Source organism: Vespula vulgaris, chromosome 12 (genome assembly GCF_905475345.1).
Source record: "Vespula vulgaris chromosome 12, iyVesVulg1.1, whole genome shotgun sequence".
Lineage (NCBI taxonomy): Eukaryota > Metazoa > Arthropoda > Insecta > Hymenoptera > Vespidae > Vespula > Vespula vulgaris.
Window position 1 is genome coordinate 4,077,052 of NC_066597.1, and position 25,451 is coordinate 4,102,502.

At 34.4% G+C, this 25,451-nt stretch overlaps 1 protein-coding gene across 2 annotated transcripts in view; it reads right to left on the reverse strand.

Moving 5' to 3' along the window:
* The window catches only part of LOC127068077 (uncharacterized), an 85,396-nt gene that overhangs the window by 22,596 nt on the left and 37,349 nt on the right, over positions 1-25,451 (reverse strand). For both annotated transcript variants that reach the window (XM_051003730.1, XM_051003729.1), the window contains exons 65-123: positions 24,102-24,422; positions 23,489-23,800; positions 23,051-23,389; positions 22,644-22,946; positions 22,227-22,532; positions 21,805-22,122; positions 21,370-21,681; positions 20,973-21,287; positions 20,536-20,865; positions 20,149-20,451; positions 19,769-20,074; positions 19,265-19,582; positions 18,842-19,168; positions 18,442-18,750; positions 17,920-18,249; positions 17,509-17,814; positions 17,115-17,417; positions 16,697-17,017; positions 16,281-16,604; positions 15,725-16,033; positions 15,335-15,655; positions 14,951-15,262; positions 14,571-14,870; positions 14,174-14,491; positions 13,766-14,089; positions 13,373-13,684; positions 12,970-13,299; positions 12,575-12,880; positions 12,184-12,492; positions 11,787-12,098; positions 11,391-11,705; positions 10,970-11,278; positions 10,563-10,886; positions 10,174-10,473; positions 9,781-10,086; positions 9,356-9,679; positions 8,950-9,273; positions 8,545-8,859; positions 8,129-8,464; positions 7,733-8,032; positions 7,346-7,651; positions 6,922-7,239; positions 6,528-6,848; positions 6,129-6,440; positions 5,719-6,048; positions 5,290-5,592; positions 4,896-5,201; positions 4,505-4,822; positions 4,107-4,430; positions 3,703-4,017; positions 3,292-3,621; positions 2,886-3,188; positions 2,484-2,789; positions 2,074-2,391; positions 1,673-1,999; positions 1,285-1,593; positions 869-1,192; positions 486-785; positions 99-404 (exon numbers count right to left, since the gene is read on the reverse strand). In XM_051003730.1, coding sequence (XP_050859687.1) covers positions 99-404; positions 486-785; positions 869-1,192; positions 1,285-1,593; positions 1,673-1,999; positions 2,074-2,391; positions 2,484-2,789; positions 2,886-3,188; positions 3,292-3,621; positions 3,703-4,017; positions 4,107-4,430; positions 4,505-4,822; positions 4,896-5,201; positions 5,290-5,592; positions 5,719-6,048; positions 6,129-6,440; positions 6,528-6,848; positions 6,922-7,239; positions 7,346-7,651; positions 7,733-8,032; positions 8,129-8,464; positions 8,545-8,859; positions 8,950-9,273; positions 9,356-9,679; positions 9,781-10,086; positions 10,174-10,473; positions 10,563-10,886; positions 10,970-11,278; positions 11,391-11,705; positions 11,787-12,098; positions 12,184-12,492; positions 12,575-12,880; positions 12,970-13,299; positions 13,373-13,684; positions 13,766-14,089; positions 14,174-14,491; positions 14,571-14,870; positions 14,951-15,262; positions 15,335-15,655; positions 15,725-16,033; positions 16,281-16,604; positions 16,697-17,017; positions 17,115-17,417; positions 17,509-17,814; positions 17,920-18,249; positions 18,442-18,750; positions 18,842-19,168; positions 19,265-19,582; positions 19,769-20,074; positions 20,149-20,451; positions 20,536-20,865; positions 20,973-21,287; positions 21,370-21,681; positions 21,805-22,122; positions 22,227-22,532; positions 22,644-22,946; positions 23,051-23,389; positions 23,489-23,800; positions 24,102-24,422 — 18,585 coding nt within the window. The remainder of the gene's footprint in view (positions 1-98; positions 405-485; positions 786-868; positions 1,193-1,284; positions 1,594-1,672; positions 2,000-2,073; positions 2,392-2,483; positions 2,790-2,885; positions 3,189-3,291; positions 3,622-3,702; positions 4,018-4,106; positions 4,431-4,504; positions 4,823-4,895; positions 5,202-5,289; positions 5,593-5,718; positions 6,049-6,128; positions 6,441-6,527; positions 6,849-6,921; positions 7,240-7,345; positions 7,652-7,732; positions 8,033-8,128; positions 8,465-8,544; positions 8,860-8,949; positions 9,274-9,355; positions 9,680-9,780; positions 10,087-10,173; positions 10,474-10,562; positions 10,887-10,969; positions 11,279-11,390; positions 11,706-11,786; positions 12,099-12,183; positions 12,493-12,574; positions 12,881-12,969; positions 13,300-13,372; positions 13,685-13,765; positions 14,090-14,173; positions 14,492-14,570; positions 14,871-14,950; positions 15,263-15,334; positions 15,656-15,724; positions 16,034-16,280; positions 16,605-16,696; positions 17,018-17,114; positions 17,418-17,508; positions 17,815-17,919; positions 18,250-18,441; positions 18,751-18,841; positions 19,169-19,264; positions 19,583-19,768; positions 20,075-20,148; positions 20,452-20,535; positions 20,866-20,972; positions 21,288-21,369; positions 21,682-21,804; positions 22,123-22,226; positions 22,533-22,643; positions 22,947-23,050; positions 23,390-23,488; positions 23,801-24,101; positions 24,423-25,451) is intronic.

Consider the following 25,451-nt stretch of genomic DNA (forward strand, 5'->3'; position numbering starts at 1 on the left):
GTTGTGTAAGTGTTATAATACTTATAGACTATTTGAGTATAACATCGTATATAAATTTATATCTCATTTTGTTTGATTAAAAATTGGTTACATCTTACTTATAATATCGCATTTGATGAAAGGATTTCCTGTATAGCGTTCGGGACAGGAGCAAATTGGATTATGGTTGACTACAATACATTTCGCTTGCAAACCACATGTTCCTAGGCAAGGGTCTTTACATTTCTGATTTTTACAAACTTGATTTGGTCTACAGTCCGAATTTATGGTACATTCTGGCCTACACAATGGTGGTGTTCCGAGATAATTCGGTAAGCAAGCACATATAGCTTGATCATTGAAAGTTTGACAAATACTATTTGGACCACATGGCGATGGTTGACACGGTGTTTTAACAGCCGGAGCTACGATTAAATAATACAAAAAGAATAATTTTGTATAACTCATCATTGAAAATGAATATTATTTTACTAAAGCACTCATACCTTTGATAGTTTGACATGAAATAAGGGCATTACCAGTTGTACCATATGGACAACTACACATAGGAATATGATTGAAAACATTACAAATAGCGTTTTGTCCACAAGTATGAAGACAAGGATCTATACATTTGTTTCGAATGCAAGCCTTATTTATCGCACAATCTGTACTCAGTACACATTCTGGTCGACAACCTGTGTAAGGATCACCGTGATATTCCGGCATACAAACACATGTGTCTTGTTTGCATTCACTATTAGGACCACACGCACTGCAGAAATTATTTTCCAATGGGCTTTGAGCTATATTAGAAAATACTAACGTTATTGATTTACGAATAAATAAGAAAAGAATATTTTTAAAAAGATTTCACTGAGTATCTTACATATGGGTTTATATTGGCAGCTAACAAATGGATCTCCTGTGTAACTTTCCAAGCATGAGCAAATTGGTAAATGATTATGAACTGTGCAAACAGCATTGAGACCACAAGATCCAGGACAAGGATCTTGACACTTCTGCTGTATACAAGCTAAATTACTTGCACAATCAATAGATGTTACGCATTCAGGTCTACATTGTGGCGCAGAACCAATATAATTTTGCATACAAGAGCATGATGGAGATCCATTGATGTTACGACAATGCGAATTTGGACCACATGGTGATGGAATACAAGGATCTTTATCAGGTTCATAATGTGGTATCGCTAGAAGTAATGAATATATGATGAAAGTTTCTTTTTAAAATATTATTAATTCGAATATTATTGTAATAATTCTGGAATATTGATTTGCTTACGTGATAGGAAAATGCAGATAGTAAATGGATCGCCTGTATATCCATGTCTACAAGAACATATGGGATTGTGATTGATCACTCTACATGTAGTATAGAGACCACAAGAATCAAGGCAAGGATCAATGCATTTTGTATTTCTACATGCTCGATTTGTTGGACAGTCAGTACTAATTGTGCATTCTGGTCTACAATTAGGCGGTACACCTAAATAAGTTGGTAAACAAGTGCAGGATACTTGTCCATTATTCTCCTTGCACTGAGCGTAAGGACCACACAAATTAGATTGACATGCATCGACAGAATCTGTTTCTGTAAAGAATTAAAGTTGAAGAACTATTAATCAAGTTTTCATAAGATCTTTATAATTTCGAAAAATCGATAGCCTTACGTGTAGGTAATATGGGATTGCAATTTACGAAAGGATCACCAGTATAATGTTCAAAGCAAGTACAAGTTGCTGCATGATTAATCACGTAACAATTAGCATTTGGAGCACACATTCCAGGGCAAGGATCTTTACATTTCATGTTGATACAAGCTTTGTTTGATGGACAATCAGAATTAAGGATACATTCTGGTCTACATCCTTCATAAGGATTACCAATGTACTCTGATAAGCATGTACAAGAGCCAGTATTGTGTTGCTCACGACATATTGCATTTGCACCACATGGAGATGGTGAACATGCTGTAGGTCTATCCGTTTGTATATCAACTAAGATAAAAAAGAATGTTAATATGTAATATTATCAGAATTACTGAAGTAATATAAGAATTCTATTATCTTACATTGCTCTGGTGAACACTGAGTAAAAGGATCACCGGTGTAACCAGTGGAACATGCACACATTGGCGTATGACTTACTACGTTACATATGGCATTGATACCACATGAGCCAATACAAGGATCTTTACATTTCTGATTGATACATGCCAACCGACTTGAACATTCAGAATTACTAATACACTCTGGACGACAATTTGGAGGAGATCCAATGAATTCAGATAAACAGGAGCATGATGGATTTTCATTGATTACTTCGCATCTTGCATTTGGACCACATGGTGATGGTAAACATGGATTGATTGGAATTTCAGGCTTCGTTGCTGATATTAGTAACAAAAAAATTTGATTTATACAATATTGATTATTTTTTGAAAATAAATCGGTATAAATAAATTTAAGAAAAAATTCTTACGAATTGGAGAACAATTAATAAATGGATCACCGGACATTCCTGAGAGGCATGAACAAATGGGATTGTGATTAATTACATCGCAAATAGTATTGCGACCACAACTTCCAGGACATGGATCGATACATTTCTGATTACTGCACGCTTCATTCGGTGCACAATCTGAACTAACGACACATTCTGGTCGACAAGTTGGTGGTGCACCTATGTAACCTTTAATGCAAGTGCATGTGGCATGCACATTATACTGTCTACAAAGACTATTGGGTCCACAAGGGGACGGATTGCATGGATCAGTCTCTAAAGGTGCTATATAAAAAAAGTTGGAGAAAATTTACTCAACAATCTCGAAATAAAGTAGTAATGCAAAAAAAATCATAAGTATTGTGATGGCAAAAATTGTACCTTGGATAGGTGAACATAATACAAATGCATTTCCTGACATTCCCAATGGGCAACTGCACATTGGAACATGATTATAAATGTTGCATAAAGCATTTTGCCCGCAAGTTCCAATACATGGATCAACACATTTATTTCGTACACATGCTTTCGTTAAAACACAATCAGTATTTAAAATGCATTCTGGACGACAACCAGCATATGGATCACCGAAATACTCATCTAAACAAGTACAGGCACCATCTATACATTTTGCATTAGCTCCACATGGAGATGTTGCGCATGGATCCACGTATAGTGGTTCGGCTGTAATTAAATATTTTTAAGAAGTACGTATATAGGTGTATACGTAAAAATATATGTTCCATGTGATGTAATTTCAAATGTGTGAAATGTAAAAAAAACTTACGTTCTTGAGGATAACAGGATCTAAAAGGATCGCCAGTGTATCCGTTAATGCAAGAACAAATTGGAATGTGATTGAGAATTTTACATTCTGACATGATACCACATGATCCTGGGCAAGGATCTTTACACTTTTGTTGTATACAAGCATTATTCGAAGAGCAATCAGAATTAACAGTGCATTCTGGTCGACAGTTTGGTGGACTACCTATGTATGTCGATAAGCAAGCACAAGATGATAATCCTCCTATATTCTGACATTCTGCATAGGGACCACATGGAGATGGAATGCAAGGGTCTTTTGGAGCAATATCTTGCTGTGTAGGTACTGTCACTGAGAAGAGTGTTTTAATTAGTATCAAAGAAAGAAAAATATATACTTCGTGAAATCTTATTATTAATAAAATTTACTCACAAGGTATTGGGAAACAAACTGTAAATGGATCACCAGTATAGCCCACAGCACAGTTGCATAAAGCTGCATGATTGATAACTCTACAATCAGTATGTAATCCACAGGAGATTGGACACAAATTCGTACACTTTTGTTTTACACATGACTGAGTTGCAGGACAGTCAGAATTTGAAACACATTCAGGTCTACACATAGGTGGTCTACCAACATATGTTGGCAAACAAGAACATACAGCTACTTCATTAACCACTCTACATTTACTATTTGGACCACATTCTGTATTACTACATGGATTAGTTTTGTCTATGTCAGTATCTAAAGTATAAAAAAGATTTATAAAATAAATTTTTTCTATCGAAATTATTAAATTTAGAAAACAATTGAAGACAAAAATCCAATTTTACCCATTTCTTTCATGAAGCAATATCGGTATGGATCACCGGTATAAGAAGGAAGACAAGAACATGATGCAATATGATTTACAACATTACAATTTGCATTTGTACCACAAGTTCCAGGACATGGATCTATACATTTGGAGTTGGTGCATGCTTTACTCTGTATACAATCAGAATTTAGGACGCATTCGGGTCTACATCCTTCATATGGATTTCCAGTATAAGTAGAAAGACAAGTACACGAGCCTGCACTATTGCGCTGAGTGCATACAGCATTCGGACCACATGGTGATGGTAAACATGGATTTATTTGCATCAAATCACCTTCGACTACAAAAAATAAATATTTTGATCTTATGGAATTCTACGAGTTTGTTAAACGTCCATAAATTTTATGGACTTACTTGGTTTAGTAATACATTGTACAAAAGGATCTCCAGTATATCCAACAGGACAGAAACACATTGGAGTGTGACTAATTGTTCGACATTCTGCATTAATTCCGCACGAATCAGTGCATGGATCTTTGCATTTTTGATTTATACATGCCTGATGACTAAGACATTCACTATTGCTGATACATTCAGGTCTACATTGTGGTGGAGAACCAACATAATTTAACAAACAAGAACATGATGGCGAATCATTGATTATTTGACATATACTGTTTGGTCCACAAGGTGTTGGTTGACAATGATTCAATTGTACTGGTGGTAATTCCGCTATAAGAAAATTGTATTGGTATATAGAGACTATTTAAATGAAATTATGTAATAATAAACTAATAGATCTTACGAATTGGACTGCATTGAACAAATGGATCTCCTGTATAACGTTCCGAACAATAACACACAGGATTATGATTTTTCACTATACATTTAGCAGCAATACCACAACTTCCAATACAAGGATTTCTACATTTTTGATTTGTACATGCCTCGTTAGGTGGACATTCTGTACTAACTATACATTCAGGCCTACACATAGGCGGAGTTCCAATATAACCAGAAACACAACTACATACTGCCTGACCATTACTAGTACGACACTGACTATTTGGTCCACAAGGTGATGGTGTACACGGTGAAGATAGAATAGAAGCTATATATAATAGTGATTATAAATAAGAATTATTCTTTTAACATATTTCAAAGATGTTCACATAAACTTTTAATTTTGTTGTAAATACCTTGAACGGAATGACAATATACAAAAGCGTTTCCTTCATAATTTAATGGGCAGCTACACATTGGAATGTGATTGATGACGTTACATAATGCATTGCTTGCACAAGTTCCTACACAAGGATCTTTGCATTTATTATTAATGCATGCTTTATCACGAGCACAATCTGAATTGAGAACACATTCTGGGCGACATCCTATTGTAGGGTCTCCGAAATATTCAGATAAACAAGAACAGATACCATTTTCACATTGTGTATTAATACCACAAGGAGATGGATTACAAGCATCTATTTCATCTGATTGTGCTAAAGATAAAAATTCGTTGATTAGAGATCAAATATATAAAATAAACTAAATATATATATGGCTGTTTTCTATTTTAATAGAAAAATAATGATATTTTTTTCAATAGAATAGTATAAATTGCTTACGTAGTGGTCGCTGATAACAATTATCAAATGGATCGCCCGTGTATCCATCAAAACAGGAACATGTCGGTAAATGATTGAACATTGTACATTTGGCATTAAAACCACAAGATCCTGGACATGGATCTATACATTTATTTTGTATGCATGCTTTGTTACTGGAACATTCTGAATTAATTGTACATTCAGGTCGACAATTTGGTGGACTACCAAAATAATTTGGTAAACAAGTACAAGAGGGTATTTGACCAACAGGCTGGCATAAAGAATTGGGACCACATGGTGATGGTAAGCAAGGATCCTGTTGAACATCTGGTATTTTTTCTGGTGGAACTATAATTAAATTACAGATTTCAATAGAAGAATATATATATAATATGTAATATTTTTCAAATATATGACATGATATGTACCACTTAAATAGAAGCAAGCGGTAAAAGGATCTCCTGTATAACCATTTTTGCAAATGCAAATTGGACTATGATTGATAACTCTACAATCAGTGTTAACGCCACATAGATCCGGACAAGGATCAATGCATTTTTGCTTGACACAAGCTTTATTCAATGGGCATTCTGTACTCACTATACACTCAGGTCTACAAGCTGGTGGAGTACCAATATAATTCGGAAGACATGAGCAAACTGCCTGATTATCATTTTTACGACATTCACTGTTTGGCCCGCAAGGTGATGGATTACAAGGATCATCTTTCTCAATTACAGCTAAAAATTGAATAATTGTTTTCACACACAAAAAAGAAACAATGTAAAAAATCTACAAAATTTGTTAAGAAACAAAAAGATTCTTACGATATTCTGTAATAAGACTACAGGAACGGAATGGATCGCCTGTATATCCTTGTATACATATACAAGTTGGAGCATGATTAATAACTTGACAAAGTGAATTTTGACCACATGCACCAGGACAAGGATCTTGACATTTAGATCGTATACAAGCACGATTTGCAGGGCAATCTGAATTCATAACACATTCGGGCCTACAACCTTCATATGGATTGCCTATATAATTTGACAAACAAGTACAAGAACCTACTCCTGATTGTTCTTTGCATATTGCGTTTGCCCCACAAGGTGAAGGTGTACATGGTGATGCTATTGGTTCTACGACTGAGGAATAGAAATCAATATATCGTTGTAATAAATAAAATTATTAATATGTCATCTATGAAACCCAACTTACTTTGAACTGGTGTACATTGAAGGAATGGATCTCCAGTAAATCCAGAACTACATGTACAAGTAGATATATGATTATTGACATAACATTCTGCATTTGTACCGCATAAACCGGGACAGGGATCTTTACATTTTCTGTTAATACATGAAAGTCGGCTTGGGCAATCACTATTTGTGGTACATTCTGGTTTACATTTAGGTGGTGATCCCAAAAATTCAGGTAGACAAGAACACGAGGGTGTTTGATTTATAACTTGGCATTGAGCATTTAAACCACATGGAGATGGATAGCAAGGATTAATAGGTGTAGAGGGTATTTCAACTGCAAAACATTTAGAAGATATTATTTGTAAAAGTGAATTTCAACTTGAATTGTAATTATTTTTGTGACAATAATAATTTGGAATCACGATGAAAGTGATGCTTACCTATTACGCTACATGCAGTGAATGGATCACCAGTATAACTTTGACGACAAGTACAAATTGGATTATGATTTACGACTGAACATTCAGCTTTCAATCCACATGAGCCTGGACATGGATTTTCACATTTTTGATTAATACAAGCTTTAGTTTGATCGCAATCAGAACTAAGAGTACATTCTGGACGACACGTTGGTGGATTTCCAATATAATTTGGTATACATTTGCAAACAGCTACACCATTTATTTCTTGACATTGACTATTAGGTCCGCATGGAGAAGGTATGCAAGGACGAGTTACTATATCATCTAATAATGAAATAAAGAAGTAGAACTATGTTTTAGATATTCGATATCTAATCGATAATTTAAATATAAATGAAGTCATACCCTGTTGTGGATTACAAGTAATGAAAGCATTTCCAGTCATTCCTATTGGACAGTTGCACATTGGTACATGATTGATAACTGTACATTCTGCATTGTAACCACATGTTCCTATACATGGATCGACACATTTGTTGCGAATACATGCTTTTACTCGTGTACATTCTGTATTTGATATACATTCTGGTCGACAACCGATATATGGATCACCTTCGTATTCAGATATACATGTACAAATGCCATTTAAGCAATTTGTATTTGATCCACATGGTGTAGGATTGCAGGAATCAACAGTTTCTACAGCTATATAAAATTTATCATTTGTTAAAACTATATTATAATTCGATAAAAAAATGAAAGTAAATATAAAACGAAAATTTGTAAAGGGATTAATCTTACGTGTAGACTGTTTTAGAATACAAATACTGAATGGATCACCAGTATATCCTTCGGGACAAGTACAAATTGGAATATGATTTACTACAGCACAATTAGCTTCAATTCCACATGAACCTGGACAAGGGTCCGAACATTTTGTACGTACGCAAGCAAGATGACTAGGACATTCAGAATGTATTGTACATTCAGGTCTACAATTAGGCGGGGTGCCAATAAATGTAGATAGACAAGAGCAAGATGGATTTCCCTTAATGCTACGACATTCTGAATTTGGTCCACAGGGTGATGGGAGACATGGATCTTTTTGAATCGGGGTTTGTGCTTGTTCTAATGGTCCTATTGTATTAAGAGGAAAATATTAAATATCTATCTCTATTTGTTTCTATTATTTTGATGAATATTATTTTGATACTAACGTGGAAGTTGGAAACAAATTGAGAATGGATCTCCAGTAAATCCTGCTTGACAAGAACACAACGGACTATGATTGATGACTCTACATAGTGCATTCTTGCCACAAGAATTTGGACATGGATCGATACATTTTCGATTTACACATGCACGATTAAGAGCACATTCTGTACTTGCAACACATTCTGGTCTACATCCAGGTGGAGAACCAACATATTCTGCTAAACAAGTACAAACTGCTTGTCCATTATTTTCTCGACATATACTATTCGGTCCACATGGAGATGGTTGACAAGGATTATTTATGTCTGATGAAAGTTCTATTATAATAAAATATGATGAGATCGTAAATTTAAAGAGAAGCAATAAATTAGATATATTAATATTTCGTAAAGCAAGTAATATTATACCTGTTGTAGGTTCTTCGAAACAATATCGGAATGGATCGCCAGTAAATTTCGGAATGCATGTACATATTGCTATATGATTAACAACTTGACAAATAGCATTCTGACCACAAGTACCAGGGCAAGGATCTTGACAACGTGATTGAACACATGCTTTACTTGGTATGCAATCTGAATTAATAGTACATTCTGGACGACAGCCTTCATAGGGATTGCCGATATAATTTGATAGACAAATACAAGAACCTACTCCATTTCTCTCTTTACAAATCGCATTAGCTCCACAGGGGGATGGAACACAAACTTGTGGTATGTACATTGGTATATCTGTGAAAATTAAGATTTCTCTCAGAAAAAATTCTTTATACATTTAAAAAATATAGTTCGAAAGAATATTCATAATTCTTACGTGGTTGTACAATATTGATACACTGAGTGAAAGGATCGCCGGTATAACCGACAGTACAAGTACACATTGGTATATGTGATACAGTACGACATTCGGAATTAGTTCCACATAATCCAGGACAAGGATCTTTGCACTTTTGATTGATACATGCCAAATTATTATTGCATTCATTATTGCTTACACATTCTGGTCTACAATTTGGAGGAGTACCAATAAATTCTGATAGACAGGAACACGATGGTGTATCATTAATTACTTGACATTGAGCATTTGGACCACAAGGAGATGGTGTACATGGATTCTTTTGTATCAATGGTATCTCAGCTAAAATTCAACGTTTGAATAATTTCCTCTTCCTTTCCGTGTTATTGATTCAATTGATAATAAAATAGAATTAAAAAACAAAAAAAATGTAAAGAGCTTACGTCTTGGTATACATCTGACGAATGGATCACCGCTTAAACTAGTTGGACAACTACAAATTGGATTGTGATTTACCACTTGACAAATAGCTCTAATACCGCAAGTACCAACGCAAGGATTTCTACATTTTTGATTAATACATGCTTCACTTGGATTACAATCTGTACTAGTTATACATTCTGGCCTACATGTAGGCGGACTTCCCAAAAAGCCAAGAAGACAAGTACAAACTGCCTGACCATTGATTTCTCGACACTGACTGTTCGGTCCACACGGTGTTGGATTACAAGGATTAATTACAATAGGATCTATTTACAAAAAAAAGATATTGAACTACTTTTTAAGAGGATACTTTCATAAATTTGTAACTAAATAAGAATCAAATTTATGCTTACCTCTGAATGGTAAACATGATAAAAACGCATTCCCTGTCATACCAATAGGACAAGTGCACATTGGTATATGATTATAAATATTACAAAGTGCATTTTGACCACAAGTACCAATACATGGATCGATACATTTGTTTCTCAAACATGCTTTATCCAAAGGACAGTCTGTATTAAGAACACATTCAGGTCGACAGCCCACATAAGGATCTCCTTTATATTCTACCAAACAAGTGCATTTGCCTTCATTACAGTCTGTATTTGGACCACATGGTGAAGGATTACACAAGTCAACTGGTATACTAGCTACAATAAGATAATTATATGTATAAGATTAATTATATGTATTGAAATTAACGAAATACGAGTTATTTTTTATAACATATAATCCTTACGTGTTGATGGTTGCAATATACAATTACTAAATGGATCTCCTGTATAGCCATCTAGGCAAGTACAAATAGGAATATGATTAAAAACTGAACATTGGGCAAATGTGCCACAAGAGCCAGGACATGGATCTAAACATTTTTCCCTTATGCATGATTTATCACTAGGACAATCAGAATTTATAACACATTCTGGTCGACAATAAGGTGGAATACCAATATATGTAGATAAACATGAGCAAGAAGGTATTCCAGCATTATTTCGACATTCAGAATATGGTCCACATGGTGATGGTATGCACGGGTTCATTGGTAAGACAGGTGACAAAGCTGTAAAATAGATCAATTCTACGTTTGAATCTAGAAATTTAACTCTAATGTAATTTTGAATAACTTTCAGTTATTAAACTTACGTAAATTAGGGAAACATTTTGTTAATGGATCGCCTGTAAGTCCACTTTTACATATACAAATAGGATTATGATTGATAACAGAACATTCTGTATTTTGTCCACATGCTTGAACACACGGATTTATGCATTTTGTATTTACGCAAGCTTTATTGGAAGGACATTCAGAGCTCATAACACATTCCGGACGACATGAGGGTGGAATTCCACTATACTCGGGAAGACAAGAGCAAACAACATTGCCTGAACTAACACGACATTGACTATTTGGGCCACAAGGATTTGGGTCACATGGATTTGTATGATCTTCTTCTATAAATGGAGATAACAAATTATATAATTTTTTATAAAATTTTCTTATTTTATAGCTATTAATGATTTATAATTATATAAATTAAACTAAATCCTATAATAAATATATTACCCTTTTCTTGAATCTGTTGACAATAACGGAATGGATCTCCTGTAAATCCAGGAATGCAAGTGCAAGTAGGTAAATGATTTATAACTTGACAATTAGAATTTGGTCCGCAAGTTCCAGGGCATGGGTTTTGACACTTAGATCGTATGCAACCAAGATTTGATGAACAATCAGAATTAATTACACACTCTGGTCGACATCCCTCATATGGATTGCCAATAAATTCTGGTAAACATGTACACGAACCAACATCGTTTTGCTCCTTACAAATGGCATTCGGACCGCACGGAGATGGCGTGCAAGGGGAGGTAGGAATAACTAAAAAAACAAATTTGTCTATAAAATTATATATACTGATGTAAATACTATAAAAATCGTGATAAAATATCGATTTCTTACGTGGTTGTATGTTACATTCTATGAAAGGATCTCCAGTATAACCTTCAGAACAAGCACACATTGGTGTATGACTTACAACTCGACATTCTGCATTTGGTCCACAAGAACCAGGGCAAGGATCTTTACATTTCTGATTTATGCAAGCTAATCGACTAGAGCATTCAGCATTGCTAATGCATTCAGGACGACAATTTGGTGGAGATCCTAAATATTCTTCCATGCAGGCACATGATGAAGAATTATTTATTACTTGACATAAAGCATTCAGACCACATGGGGATGGTTTGCATGGATTTATGAAAACTGTCTCCACTAAAACATATATAATACTGTACTAGTAATTTCCTTATCATTATTTCTTTACTAATTAATACAATGAAATGTAAAAATATCTTACATATTGGATCGCATCTTACGAATGGATCACCAGATAAATTTGGAAGACAACTACAAATGGGATTATGATTTACAACACGACATTGTGCACCAAGCCCGCATGTACCTATGCAAGGATTAATACATTGCAAATTACTGCAAGCTTTATCTTTATCACAATCAGAACTAACAATACACTCGGGTCGACATGATGGTGGACTTCCTTTATATCCAGCAATACAAGAACAAACTGCTTGTGCATTTATTGTTCTACAATAACTATTTGGACCACACGGTGATGGGTTACATGGATTATCTGATACTGTAGGTTCTAAAAATGTAAGATATTGTACGTATTAGCAAATGGACATATAGTTTTTTCGATCGATAGAGAAATGTAAAGAGAAATCTACCTTTAATAGGTAGGCAGATAACAAAAGCATTTCCACTTGTTTTAGGTGCACAACTGCACATAGGAATGTGATTGAAAACCGTACAAATAGCATTTTGTCCACATGTACCAATACAAGGATTGACACATTTGTTGCGTACACATGCTTTATCCGTAGGACAATCTGTATTTAAAACACATTCTGGACGACACGCTATATAAGGATTACCACTAAATTCAGATAAACATGAGCAGACACCATCGTCACATTTTGCGTTTGCTCCGCATGGTGAAGGATTGCATTTATCCTCAGGAGATTGCTCATATGCTATAACGAAAAATATTAAAATATACTATAGAAATACAATTGAATTAATTAATTTTGTTTGATAAATAATAATATCAAATTATCCTTACATGGTGTAATCTTTTGATAACAATTGGTATATGGATCTCCAGTAAATCCATGTAAACAACTACATGCTGGAATATGATTAAAAACGCTACATTCTGCATTACTCCCACATGATCCTGGACAAGGATCTTTACATTTTTGTCTGATACAAGCTTTATCAGTCGAACAGTCTGAGTGAATAGTGCATTCAGCACGACAATTTGGTGGGCTGCCGATATAATCTTGCATACAAGAGCATGATGGTAAATTACCAATATCACGACATTCAGAATTCGGTCCACAAGGTGAAGGGATACATGGATTTAAAACAGGCATTGGTGTAAGAATGGGTTCTGTAAAAAATTAAGAGATAAGTATATATATGTAGTTAATAACTTTCCATGAACTTGTAAAAAGTTGGCTTACTTTGCATCGGGAAACATTGGGTAAATGGATCTCCTGTAAACATTTGTTTGCAGGCACATATAGGGCTATGATGAATGACATTACAGTCAGTATTTAAACCACATGGACCTGGACATGGATTAATACATTTCTGATTCACACATGCTTGTTGCAAAGGACATTCAGAACTACCAACACATTCTGGTCGACATCCTGGTGGACTACCAACATATTCAGGTAAACAAGAACAAACTGCTTGATCATTAATAACTCTACATTGACTGTTTGGTCCACAAGGTGATGGAGAACAAGGATTTGATGGTTTCTCTGGTTCTAAATAAGAAGGATAAAATTGTAAGAATATTTATCATTTGGAAATAGAATGTGGCCAATCATTTAAAGGTATATTGTTACCATTTTGTATCAAAAAACAGAATTCATAAGGTTGACCGGTATAACCAGAGAAACAAGAACATGATGGCAAATGATTAACAACTTGACACTCAGCATTAATTCCACATGCACCAGGGCAAGGGTTTCGACATTTGGATCCAATGCAAGAAAGAGTAGGTGGACAGTCAGAATTCATTACACATTCTGGACGGCAGCCTTCATAAGGATTACCTATGTAATCTGGTAAACAAGTACAAGAACCTACTCCTGATTGTTCTTTGCAAATTGCGTTTGATCCACATGGCGATGGTACACAAGGAGTGGCTGTGACAGATGGCACATCAACTGAAATATTTAGGAAGATGAAATAACGAAACAATTCTTTCAATAAATAAAATAGCTAGTTGATAACTACGACTATTTTCTTACGTTGTTTTTCAACACATTGAATAAAAGGATCTCCTGTATAACCAACAAGACAGACACACATTGCTGTGTGACTAACAACACGACATTCTGCGCTCACACCACATGAACCAGGACAAGGATCTTTGCATTTTAAATTAATACACGCCAAATGATTGGCACATTCGTTATTACTGATACATTCGGGTTTACACATGGGTGGAACTCCAACGAAATCAGGCAAACAAGAACACGAAGGAGAATCATTAACTACATTACATAATGCATTAGGTCCACAGGGCGATGGTTGACATGGATTTATAGGTTTATCTGGTATTTCAGCTGAAATAATTTAAATACGTGTAAATATTAAAAGCGTTCAAAATTGATCGAGCTAAATAAGGTCAAATAATAATCTTACGTTTTGGTTCACATCTTACGAAAGGATCACCAATGAAACCTTGAAGGCAACTACAAATTGGATTATGATTTATTACTTGACATGTTGCTTTTATTCCGCATGTTCCAGGACATGGATTTATGCATTTCTGATTACTACAAGCTCGATCTTTAGTACAATCTGAACTAACGATACATTCTGGTCTACATGATGGAGGCATTCCAATATAATTACTAATGCAGGAACAAACCGGTTGGTTATTTATTATACGACAATGACTATTTGCTCCACATGGAGATGGATTGCAAGGATCCTCCGAGCCTATAATGTGTTCATATTATTATAAATATATTAGAAATAAATAATATGTATCCAATATTCATTGATAAATTGATTTATACCTGTGATTACATGACAAGAAACAAATGCATTTCCAGTCGTACCAGGAAGACAATTACATATAGGCATGTGATTGTAAATATTACATTGTGCATTTTTACCACAAGTACCCGGGCAAGGATCTATACACTTGTTTCGTACACATGCTTTGGATATATCACAGTCTGCATTAAGTATGCATTCGGGTTTACAACCAATATATGGATTTCCTTGATATTCAGGTAAACATTTACATTTTCCATCGGTACAAATTGCATTTGGACCACAAGGTGATGAAGAACAAGGGTCTGTTTCTAATTGTGGTTTCTCTTCAGCTATAATTGAAGTACTTATCATAACACATTTATTTTTTATAATAATAAATATAGGAATAATAAATAGCTTACGTTTGAAATAACAATTACTGAATGGATCCCCGGTATAATCATTTGGGCACGAACAAGAAGGTGTATGATTGATAACTGAACAAAGGGCTGAAATACCGCAAGATCCGAGACAAGGATCCTGACATTTCTCATTGATACAAGCTTTATCACTGGCACAATCAGAATGAATAGTACATTCGGGTCTACAATTTGGTGGACTACCAATGTAATTAGAAAGGCAAGAGCATGAAGGAATACCACCAATTTCGCGACATTGTGCATATGGTCCACAAGGGGACGGTAGACATGGATTCTTTGGCGATGGTGGATTGATGGACGGTGCTAAAAATAGTAATGATATTATACTGATAGAAATAGAATAAAAAATATCTAATACGAAATGTGTCTTACTTGATAAAAGGAAACATTTTGTGAAAGGATCTCCTGTATATCCTTGTTTGCACGTACAAATTGGACTATGATTTAAAGCCATACAATTTGTATTTGTACCACAAAGTTTTAGACATGGATCTACACATTTTTGATTTACACAAGCTCTGTTAAATGGACATTCCGAATTCATAACACATTCTGGGCGACATCCTGGAGGAGTTCCAACATATTCCAATAAACAAGAACAAACTGCTTGATCGTTTATTACACGACACTGACTGTTAGGACCGCATGGAGATGGCTTACAAGGTTCTTTTTTAACCGAATCTATCGATATAGGAAAGTATAAGGTAATATTGTTTCAATTGTTCCAAGTTATTTTTAATTTTTTTTTATCGGAATTATAATACTGATTTAACCTTTTATTTACAAGAGAAATCTATTTATGAAAAATTGAAATTGGTAAAAATAATTTTATAAATTCATGATATATATAAAATTATTTACATGATAACATCTTAATATTATACAAATAAAAGGTTAAAACATTTATGAATTGATAAATTTACATTACCAATTTGTAAAACAGGAGTACAATATTGGAATGGATTTCCTGTATATCCAAGAATACATATACACGTAGGTAAATGATTAATTACGTTGCATATTGTATTCTGACCGCATGTTCCAAGGCAAGGATTCTGACATTTTGTTTTAATACATGCAAGATTAGAGGTACAATCTGAATTGAGAATACATTCTGGACGACAACCTTCATATGGATTTCCAATATACTCTGACAAACAAGTACAAGAACCTGCACCATTTTGTTCTTTGCAAATAGCGTTTGATCCACATGGTGATGGTGTGCAAGGAGTAACTTGATCATTCAATGAAGCTACAGGAAAAGATTGTAAACTCATTAAAATATATAACAATTAGATTTACCAAAAGTGATATTTTATAGGATGAATATTTAAAATTTCTTACGTTCTTTAAAGACACACTGTGTGAATGGATCACCAATATATCCATTATGACAAACACACATAGGAGTGTGACTCACAACACGACAATCTGCATTTGAACCACAAGAACCTGGACAAGGATCTTTGCATTTTTGATTAATACAAGCAAGATTGTTGCTACATTCACTATTACTGATACATTCAGGTCTACAATTTGGCGGCGAACTGATAAATTCGGGAAGACAAGAACAGGAAGGTAAATCGTTCACAACCTGACATTGAGAATTTGGACCACAAACTGCCGATTGACATGGATTAGTCGGTACTGGTAATGGTTCTTCAACTGTTCCGAAACAAATATATCAAATATTTAAATAAATTAGAAATCTTCGAATATACTAATAAAAATATTTTGATATAAAGGAATAATTCTCTCTTACTAATTGGACTGCATTTTGAAAATGGATCTCCTGTGTGCCCTGATAGACAACTACATATAGGATTGTGATTGATAACTTGACATTTTGTTCTTATGCCACAACTACCAAGACAGGGATCTATACATTTTTGATTATTGCATGCCAAATTACGGGAACAATCTGAACTAAGAACACATTCGGGTCTGCATGATGGTGGACTTCCTAAATATCCTTGGACACATGAACATACTGCTTGGTTATTTATAATTCGACATTGACTATTTGGACCACAAGGCGAAGGTTTGCAAGGATCCTTCTCAATATCTATAGAATATATATCAAATAATTAGAAAATCTCTTCAGAAAAGTATATATAAAAAGAGATTATATACAATAAAATAGTATTAAAACATACCTAACATAACTGAACAAAGTACGAAAGCATTTCCTGACATTCTTTCTGGACAACTACACATAGGTATATGATTGTATACATTACATATTGCATTCTGTCCACATGTACCAGGACATGGATCCATACATTTATTACGAATGCAAGCTTTATCAAAAGAACAGTCATTATTAAGAACACATTCAGGTCTACAGAGCGTATATGGATCTCCTTGATATTCCAATAAACAGGTACATAGACCATTATTGCATTCTGCATTTGTTCCACAAGGTGTAGGATTACAAAGGTCAGCTTGCGTATCCTCAATTGCTATAGATTATAATTAATACAAATTGTATCAACCGTTTTAAAATAAAACTATGCGTTCCACTAATTTATAACAATGAAATGTAACAGAAAAATAAAAATTCTTACGTTTGCTTGACACTGGTTGACAATTATTAAATGGATCACCTGTGAAACCATTAGGACAAGTACAAACTGGCGTATAATTGATCACATCACAAACTGCACCTAATCCACATGAACCAGGACAAGGATCTCTACATTTTTCTTGTATGCATGCTCTATCACTAGTACATTCGGAGTTAATCGTGCATTCTGGTTTACAATTGGGTGGACTGCCTATATAATTTACTAAGCATGCACAAGATGGAAAACCTCCAATATCACGGCATTCCGAATATGGACCACACGGAGATGGCACGCAAGGATTTTGTATTGGTGTCATTACAATTGGATTCTCTGAAAAGATCTCTTATGAATTTACTATTTTAAAAAATAGAAAAACCATACTACTTTTTTATATACGAACATATATAATAATCACAATTTATAAATGAAGTATGGCTTTTCTATCAACATCTGTGATATATTTACTGATTAATAATTAAATCTAATTTATATAAAATATAATGAAAAAAACTATAATCTTACTTGGCATAGGGAAACATACGGTGAAAGGATCACCAGTAAAATCGATTTTACAAGCGCAAATTGGACTATGACTCACAATCTTACAAATTGTATTAACACCACAAGTACCGATACAGGGATCCACGCATTTTTTATTTTTACATGCTCGATTTAGAGAGCACTCTGAACTTAACACACATTCTGGTCTACAACCTGGTGGACTACCAACATACTCAGGAAGACAAGAACAGACAGCTTGATTGTTTATCACACGGCACTGACTATTGGGTCCACAAGGAGAGGGATTACATGGTTCTTTAGCAACAATTACTAAAATGATATCAAGTTATTAAAAATTTGTCAAATATATAAGAAAAGTTATATTAATATAAATGAAAGAATATTAATTTAAGAAACTTACAAGGTGGTGACTGTGGATGACAATAATTAAAGGGATCTCCTGTAAATCCAGATATACAAGTACAGCTTGGTAAATGACTTATAACACTACACTCAGAGTTTTGACCACAGGTACCAGGACAAGGATTTTGACATTTAGATCTTATGCAAGCTAAATTGGATGGACAATCCGAATTTATCGTACACTCTGGACGACAACCTTCGTAAGGATTTCCGATATAGTTTATTACACATGAACAAGATCCTATTCCATTTTGTTCTTTACATATAGCGTTGGAACCACAAGGTGATGGTAAACACGGGGATAATGTTTCAGGTTCAATATCAGCTAAATAGAGAAGAAATTATATATATGATTAACATTTTTGAAAAAGACTATATATAAAAATAAATAATTTAAATATATCTTTTTTTAAATTCTTACGTCGTTTTTGTATGCATTCTGTAAACGGATCACCTGTATATCCAATCTGACAAGCGCACATAGCAGTGTGACTAACAACACGACACTCGGTATTTGAGCCACAGAAATCCTGACAAGGATCGTGACATTTACGACTAACACAAGCCAAGTGACTAGCACATTCGCTATTGCTCACGCATTCTGGTCTACAATTAGGTGGAGACCCAATGAAACCAGGTTGACAAGCACAAGAAGATTTACCATTAATTGTTTGATATAGAGAATTAGGGCCACACTGACATTCTGGGCATAGATCTTCTTGAGGTAACGGAGAAGTAACTAATAAAGTAGAAAAGAGTATGATACTATTTCTTATTTTGTTCTTATTATCGACGATCATCTTCATTAAAGAACTTTGTACTTAATTGTAATATGTTTGTAATTATATATATTATATATTAAAAAATGTTATCTTTGTTCTTTAATCAAACGATTATCGTTTTTAATGTAAAATTAAATTCTTACTAATTGGTTCACATCTAGTAAATGGATCACCCGTATAAGCTGGAGGGCAATTACAAACAGGATTGTGATTAATAACTTGACAATATACATTAAGACCACAGGTTCCAGCGCATGGATCAATGCACTTCTGATTACTACATGCTTGATTTCTTGCACAATCTGAACTAACGGTACATTCAGGTCTACATGTAGGTGGACTTCCAAGATAACCTGGCACGCAAGAACACACTGCTTGACCATTCATAGGTCTACATTGACTATTAGGACCACATGGAGATGGACTACATGGATTTAATAGTGCTGGTTCTAATGAAATACAAAGTATGTTAATGAAGATAAAGAAACTTTCATAAAATTATCTATCTTCATATATATCATACCTTTGATAAAATCGCATGATATGAATGCATTACCACTCATTTTAGATGGACAACTGCAAATAGGAATGTGATTAAAAGTATTACAAATAGCATTTCGTCCACATATCCCCGGACAAGGATCTATACATTTATTTCGGACACATGCACTCGTAATAGGACAATCACTATTGAGAACACATTCTGGACGACAACTTATATAGGGATTTCCTTGATAATTTGCCAAACAAATGCATATACCCTCATTACATAAAGCATTTGGTCCACAAGGTGATGGATTACATGGATCTTTTTCTGGTGACGGTACTGAAAAATCAATTTATTGCAATAATGTTGATCCATTATACTATCTGTATTCGTAGAAATGGAAAAAATATATAATATTCTTACAAGGTGCTGGAGAAGGATAACAATTCGAAAATGGATCTCCTGTATAATCTTGAAGACATGTACACATTGGAATGTGATTCACAACTGTACATTGAGTTCCTATTCCACAAGAACCTAAGCAAGGATCAACACAACGTTGTTTAATACAAGCTTTGTTACTAGAGCAATCTGAATTCACTGTACATTCTGGTCTACAATTAGGAGGACTTCCGATATAAGTAGGAGAACATTGACAAGAAGGGCCTCCATTAATAACACGACATTCTGCGTATGGGCCACATGGAGATGGCAAACATGGGTCAGGTTCGTGTATAGGTGATGGTAAAGATTCTAAAAAATCAATAAATAATTCAACAAAGGATGAAAATGATGTAACTTAAGAAATATTTCTATTGTCGTAAAATCGATTATTAACAATTTTAATCTGTATTTCTTACGTGGTAAGGAGAAACATCTTGTGAATGGTTCTCCAGTAAAACCTTGTTGACAAGCACAAATTGGACTATGATTGATGACAGTACATGTAGCTGCTGTACCACAAGCATTCAAACAAGGGTCTATACACTTTTGATTCATGCAGGCACGATTTGACGGACATTCTGAATTTATGACACACTGAGGGCGACAATTTGGAGGGTTACCAATATATTCTGGTAAACAAGAGCATATTCCTTGTTTATTGACAGAACGGCAGCGACTATTTGGTCCACAAGGTGATGGATTACATGGATCTTTGTATTCTATTTCTTGATCTATAAAAATGGAAATGAAAGGTACTATGCCTTGCAACACGTTTACAATTAACAGAAATATTAATTTAAGAAAAGTATTTACCAAATTTGGCGCAATATTGGAAAGGATTTCCAGTATATCCAGAGATACAAGAACAAGAAGGATGATGATTAATCACTTGACATTCAGCATTTTGACCACAAGTGCCTGGACAAGGATTCTGACATTTTGATTGTATACAAGTGAGACTAGATGCACAATCTGTATCAACTATACATTCTGGTCGACAACCTTCATAGGGATTACCAATATAATTTGGTAAACAAGAACAAGCACCTACACTGTTTCGTTCTGTACAAATAGCATTGTAACTACAAGGTGATGGTTCGCACGGTGATAATTCAGTTGTAATAACTGCAAAATGAAGATCAATTGAAAATATGGATCATCCAAAAATAAATATGGAATGAAAGATTTCTTAATTTGATAACAAAAAAGAAGAAATTATAGGAAGAATTGATTTAATAAAAAACTTACGTGTATTTTTCATACACTGAATAAATGGATCGCCTGTATAATCGACAGGACAAATACACATTGGTGTATGACTAACTACACGACACTCTGCATTTATGCCACAAGATTTGATACAAGGATCTTTGCATTTACGTCCCATGCATGCTAAATTACTTCGGCATTCGCTATTACTGATACATTCTGGTCTACAATTAGGTGGAGAGCCTATATATTCTGATAGACACGCACAAGAAGGTGCATCGTTTATTACTTGACATACAGAATTAGCACCACAAGGAGATGGTTGACACGGATTTTCTGGTATTACAGGTTCAGGTGCTAAAGAAAAAATATGATTGTTGGAACATCATTGACAATTTCAAATATATGTCTCTCTAATTTGTATTTAGTTATGAAAAGGAAAGTATCAGATAAAGTCTTACGTTTTATAAGACATTGTACAAATGGATCACCAGTCATTTCTGGTGGACAACTACAAAGAGGGTTGTGATTGATCACATGACATATGGCTTTAAAGCCACACGAACCAAGACAAGGATTGATACATTTTTGATTACTGCAAGCTTCTGTAAGTTGACAATCAGAACTAATAGTACACTCTGGTCTGCAAGCAGGTGGTGCACCAAGAAATCCCGATACACAAGAGCAAACAGCCTGTTCTCTTATTTCACGACAAATACTATTTGGCCCACAAGGTGAAGGCACACAAGGGTTCTGCTTTACAGGATCTATTTTCATTTTATGGGATAATTTTTATCAATTGTAATAATATTTACACTTAAAAGAAAAGTGATTATGTGAATATTGAGTTAGTATGAAGAAGATTTGAAGTACTATACCTTCAAGGACAAGACAACGCACGAAAGCATTTCCGGTCATACCAGATGGACAACTACACATAGGAATATGATTATATGCAATACACTGTGCATTTTGACCACAAACTCCTGGACATGGATCGACGCATTTATTACGTATGCAAGCTCGATTTTGTGGACAATCAGTATTTAAAGTACATTCGGGGCGACAACCAATATAAGGGTCACCTTGATATTCTGCTAAACATTTGCAAATACCATCACTACATTGCGTATTTGGTCCACATATTGTTGTCGCGCAAAGATCTGTGATACTGAGTTCTGCTGCAATTGCATAATAATGTGCTCTACATTTAGAATTTGAACTAATATCCATACAAACATTGCTATAAGCATTATTAAGTTATACTTTTTAATATAATTCTTACTTGGTGGTATTGTTGGACTAGGATAACAGTTATTAAAAGGATCTCCAGTAAATCCTTCAGGACAGACACATATTGATATGTGATTATAAACATTACAAAGAGAAGTAATATCACAAGATCCTAAACAAGGATCTTTGCACTTTTCTTTAATGCAAGCTAGATTCTTGGGACAGTCGAAATTTACACGGCATTCCGGTCTACAATTGGGTGGGGCTCCAATGTAATTTGGTAAACACGAACAGGATGCTGTACCACCAATATTTCTGCATTCTGCATATATTCCACAAGGAGAAGGTATGCAAGGCTCTTTTGGTATAATTTCATCTCGTGGAAGTTGGACTGAAAGTTTAAGTGTAGTAATAATATCGATATTAAATTTGTCCTTTTTTAAATGTAACTGCTTAATATAAGATTCAGTCATCAAACATTGGTTCTTACATGGAGCAGGGAAACATTTGGTAAAAGGATCTCCAGTATAACCAGAATTACAACTACAAATGGGACTGTGATTGATAACTCTGCATTGAGTATTGATTCCACAAGTATCTGTGCACGGAGATGCACATTTTTGATTAATGCATGCTAATTCCTTAGAACATTCACTGTTCACAATACATTCTGGGCGGCAGTTAGGTGGGGTGCCAATATAATTCGGGAGGCAGGTACATACAGCATGATCATTTATGTTTCTGCATTTGCTGTTTGATCCGCAAGGTGATGGACTGCATGGGTTTGATTCTGACAGGCTGGCTATATAGAAAACATAGTAAATCGTCAATTATAGATGAAATTACTAAATAAAAATCTGACTGATTCTTTTAAATTTCATTTCTCTTGACAATGCTTCTTATACTTTTGTAATAAGACATGGATTATAATCATCAAAGAAAAATGAATCCATTCAAACTACAATGTGTAAGAAGCATAAGTATTGCGATAAAAAATTTCTTTACTCCTAATATGGAGTAAATTATGTTGAAGGTAAACGATGTGTGTTTATGGTTAAAAATTGTCTTCTTAAAGACTACGGACTGAAGGAAATATTGCTTACGGGTGATATCTAAAGTACAGTGCCTGAATGGATCGCCGGTATATCCTGGATTACAAGTACAAGTGGGCAGATGATTAATGGGGTAGCATTTGGCATTTGATCCACAGGTTCCTGGGCACGGGTCTCTGCATTTCAGGGTCATACAGGCCATTGTAGAGGGGCAATCGGAATTTTGTGTACATTCGGGTCTACATCCTTGGTAAGGGTCACCTAAGTAGTCCGGTAAACAGGAACATGAGCCGGCGCCGTTGTTCTCACGACAAATTGCATTAGCGCCACATGGGGAGGGCTCACATGGTTTCCTGATATCTAATGGGGTGTCTATGGGAAAGAGAAACTTTACGTAAATTTAAATGAAACAAGCAACGTGAACATGTTTGAAGCTTGTGCAAAATGGCGTTGAATAAGGAAGGCACTGGTAACGTGATTGTTTTAATATTTAATTCAGCTGTGCATTTCCTTAGCTATTGGCAATATTGAAGAAGCAAAAAATTAAATCTAATTATATTTCATTTGGTAGCTTCATATGGGTCAGTAATCAATTAATTATTTGGTGTTCAATTTTTAGTAAGCTCTGTAGTTTTATCGCTTGTGGTTAATACATCAAGCGTGGGTCAGGATTAACTTATATTTGGTTTATGATGATAATTAAAGATTATGATTGTCTTTTAAAGAAGTCATATGTTTATATATTATAAATATGAAAATATATTGTATTATTTGTTGTGTATTATAATTTTTCAGGGTCAATTCATATAGGGTACCTATATAGTTATATCAGGGTATATATAGTAGTGTTATAATAAGGGAAGTGCATCCGGGAAGTATCTTAAAATTGTGGCTTTTTATCAGTACGCTCTATCGGAAATTGTCAATGAGGGCGATGTTGATCTTATAGTTATGGAGAACACTTATGGGCATGTAATTTTTTGTTATGGGGGTTCATAAGGGATGAGTGCATCTAAGAGCCTAATGTTTCTAGGCCCCGCCACCATTATTTATCATATCATATTTCATGTTTATTCATATTGTGTAAGTGCAGTTCAAATAAAACGTGCGAAATATTATATATTGATTGATTAATCGCAAGGACTGTGGGGATTGCACAAACTTTTCGATTTTCAGATCTGTGCATTAAAAGCTTCACTATGAATATCATAGTTAAATTAATTTGTCATCGCTGTTATTATTAATATGGCATTTTAAAGATTCATATTCTCTTTTTTATTCTTGAGAATTTTCGATAAATTGTTTTTTATCACAATTATTCATTGCAAATTCCTATTGCGAACATAAGCAAAGCACTTACCTGTTGAAAATTAGATAAAATTGGTAAAATATTATCCACTT